Here is a 3,086-nt window from a genome sequence, read left to right as displayed (position 1 = left end):
GCATTTTGCACGGGGAGAGTGCGCGCACACGTGTGCATGTGCGTGTCGAGGGAAAAAAAAAAGAATTGAAGGGAAGAGGCATGGGGGAGAGAGCATCCTTCAGTAGTCGTAGATGGCCAATCGGAAGCAGTCGTTTGGATGTAGAAGGAGCCCTCGGGCGTGGGGCCGAGAACAAACGACTGGGAGAAGCCCTTGAGAGGGTCCTCGTCCGTCTAAGTGAGAAGAGAAGAGAAGAGAAGAGAAAAGAAGAGAAAAGAAGAGAAGAGAAGAGAAAAGAAAAGAAGAGAAAAGATGAGAAGAGAAGAGAAGAGAAGAGAAGAGAAGAGAAGAGAAGAGAAGAGAAGAGAAGAGATGAAATGAGAAGAGAAGAGATGAGATGAGAAGAGATGAGAAGAGAAAAGAAAAGAAGAGAAAAGAAGAGAAGAGGTGAGATGAGATGAGAAGAGAAGAGAAGAGAAGAGAAGAGAAGAGGTGAGATGAGATGAGAAGAGAAGAGAAGAGAAGAGAAGAGATGAGATGAGAAGAGAAGAGAAGAGAAGAGGGAGTGACAAGGAACGCGCAGCAAAGGAACGCGGAGAATGGGGATGTGGTGGTGTGGTGAGTAGGCGGGTCATGCAGTTTGGGGAGTGGGAACACAGGATAGGGGAGGGGCAGAGAGGAACAAGGAGAAAGGTCAAATAAACGGCTTTGCATGCAACACACGTTCCTCAACATAACCTCCTCATGTGTGCTCTACATGAAGGGTGCACGTTCGCACGTGTCCAGAACCGAAAGGTGGAGCGGGTTGCTGCACTGTTGTGGGCACGGTTGGCTCACCTGAATTTGACCAATGACGGCAACGAAGATGGTGCCGTCTGGGCGTGGCTGGCAGTCGATGGCGGTGCAGTTGATCTGGATGCTGCGGAAGCTCAGGGCCTGTGTGTGCGCGTGCGTGCGTGTGTGTGTGTGTGTGTGTAGGGGTGGGGGGGGGGGGAACAAGAATGAACAACGTGAACGAAGAACAGCTCTCGCAACACAACTACGTGGTTACCAACAAAGTATATGCAGCCATGGTACTCTTTTCACACAGGCACCTGAGACGGTCGAGACGTTCGCGCCACAAACACGTATTCATACACACATACACACACACACATGCACGGGAACGGCTGTTGCGATGGTGGTGCACAAGACAACCCCCCCCCAAAGCACAGCAAACCACGGCAACCAGACATGTACTCACACACGTGCACAACCCACAACCACAGCCTGTTTGAGCGCAAGACGCGTACCTGGAACTTCTTGGCAATGTCGGCTTGGCCCTGCACCGGGGTGCCCTCAAAGGTGAGCATGGAGTCATCCTGGTACAGCGTGAAGAGCTGCTCCCTGTTGGTCTGGAAGATGTTGTAGTAGTGCTCCGCAAACGCGCGGCCAATCTCCTCGTACTGGGGGTTCATGGTTGGTTGAGGGGGATAGGGTGCGTGTTGTCTCTACTTGTTTGAGTGGTGGGTGCTGTCTGTGCTTGGTTGGTCTCGCTCTTGTCGCTGCTGCTGGCACACTGGCTGGCTCGATAACTAACTGGTTGTGGAAAAAAGACGGAAGAAGACAAGACTGGTTGCATGCAGCGCAGCGGTCGCCGCCGACGGTTTTTTTTGCTGCAGAGAAAGGAAAGGAAAAGTGTTGTGCATGTGCCGGGAAATTTAAACCGCTTCAACGGAATTGCACACTTTGATCAGCACAGCAAGAGGAGAGAAGTTCAAAGATGGAAGGTACGGAGGTGGTGAGCTTGTTGGAGTGGGCGCAGAGGGAGGGCATCGAGAGAGAACAGGAGGACAAGGACAATGGCACTGGGAGGCGAGGTGGTGTTGCTGCGCAGGCAAAGAACACGTGGTTGGACATGGTCGCTGCTTGCTTTGCTGCAAAAGGCACACCTCGAGCATACTTTCAGCAGCACCTTGAGGCTGATCCCAGCTTCAATCTGAACCACATTCTCGTGGCAACGGACAAGAGTGAGTGCGTGCGAGTGTTCGCGTGAGTGCGTGCGTATGTTTGAGTGAGTGAGTGAGCGCATGTGAGTGGTTGAGTGTGTGTGTGTTTGTGTTTGTGTGTGTTTGTCTTTGTAAACATGTCTGCGTTTGTGAATTCTTCCTGTCCATGACCCTCACGGCACGGTCATGGCGACGCATCCACATCAGCTTTCCCCTCTGTCACCTCCATCTTACATACACAGAGACACACACACACAGATACACATACAAACACATGCACTACACATACATACACAGATACACATACATACACTACACATACATACATACACATGAAGAGTGTACATGAAGCAAGCACCTCATTGTGCCACTTGCCTGTGAATGCTTGTTTGCCTTGCAGGAGGCGAGATGTTGAGCACGTGCCGGGTGTTTGTGAGGGACATGCTTGTGAACGGCATCGGCATCCCCTTGGGTGGCCTTGGCGAAGTGTGCACACACCCAGAATACAGGGGCCATGGCTTATCCACACAAGTAATCCGGCACTCTGTCGAACACATGAGAAGGCTGGGCATCGCCGTTTCTGCCCTTCATACGAGCCAGCCACACCTCCGCCGCTTCTACGCAAAGCATGGCTTTGTCTCTGCGAGTTTGTCCTTCACACACTTCCAGCTTCAAGGCAAGCCAAATGAGGCCGGCTCCATGCAGCAGCAGCAGCAGCAGCAGCAGCAGCAGCAGCAGCAGCAGCAGCAGCGAAAAGGGGCTGGGAACGAAGACAACAAAGCAGACGAGGAGGATGAGGAGGACGAGGAGGAGGCGTATCAACAACAACAACAACAACAACAACAACAACAACAACAACAACAACAACAACAACAACAACAACAACAACAACAACAACAACAACAACAACAACAACAACAACAACAACAACAACAACAACAACAACAACAACAACAACAACAACAACAACTACAACAACGACAACAACAACGACAACAACAACAACAACAACGACTACAACAACAACAACAACAACTACAACAACAACGACACGACAGCGAGTGCGACAACATGTGCTGCGAGACAACAGGCACGCAAGCTTCCCCGCATTGTGGCGGC

At 51.3% G+C, this 3,086-nt stretch overlaps 2 protein-coding genes across 2 annotated transcripts in view; one reads left to right on the top strand and one right to left on the bottom strand.

Annotated features, from left to right (window-relative positions):
- Nucleotides 1-513: 513 nt before the first annotated feature.
- Nucleotides 514-1,554, bottom strand: PTSG_00309 (uncharacterized protein). The gene is made up of 2 exons (XM_004998801.1): nt 1,272-1,554; nt 514-915 (listed from the first exon to the last, which is right to left on the bottom strand). Exons 1-2 carry the CDS (start codon nt 1,434-1,436, stop codon nt 733-735), a joined length of 348 nt encoding a protein of 115 aa, XP_004998858.1. The 5' UTR covers nt 1,437-1,554; the 3' UTR covers nt 514-732.
- A 139-nt stretch (nt 1,555-1,693) lies between these two features.
- The window catches only part of PTSG_00308 (uncharacterized protein), a gene marked incomplete at its 3' end in the record, with an annotated part of 2,651 nt that continues 1,258 nt past the window's right edge, over nt 1,694-3,086 (top strand). The window contains exons 1-2 of the mRNA XM_004998800.1: nt 1,694-1,988; nt 2,368-2,782. Of these exons, the coding sequence (XP_004998857.1) occupies nt 1,742-1,988; nt 2,368-2,782 (662 nt within the window). The 5' untranslated portion in view covers nt 1,694-1,741. The remainder of the gene's footprint in view (nt 1,989-2,367; nt 2,783-3,086) is intronic.

The sequence above is a fragment of the Salpingoeca rosetta genome, assembly GCF_000188695.1.
Source record: "Salpingoeca rosetta unplaced genomic scaffold supercont1.1, whole genome shotgun sequence".
NCBI lineage: Eukaryota > Choanoflagellata > Craspedida > Salpingoecidae > Salpingoeca > Salpingoeca rosetta.
Note: the sequence above shows the minus strand (reverse complement) of the source record. Positions and strands in the feature narration are given on the sequence as shown.

Coding starts and splice junctions, on each gene's coding strand:
- PTSG_00309 (XM_004998801.1), bottom strand. CDS start 1,436: ATGAACCCCCAGTACGAGGAGATTGGCCGCGCGTTTGCGGAGCACTAC. Junction 916..1,271: donor ACATTGCCAAGAAGTTCCAG/GTACGCGTCTTG, acceptor GCGCACACACAG/GCCCTGAGCTTCCGCAGCAT.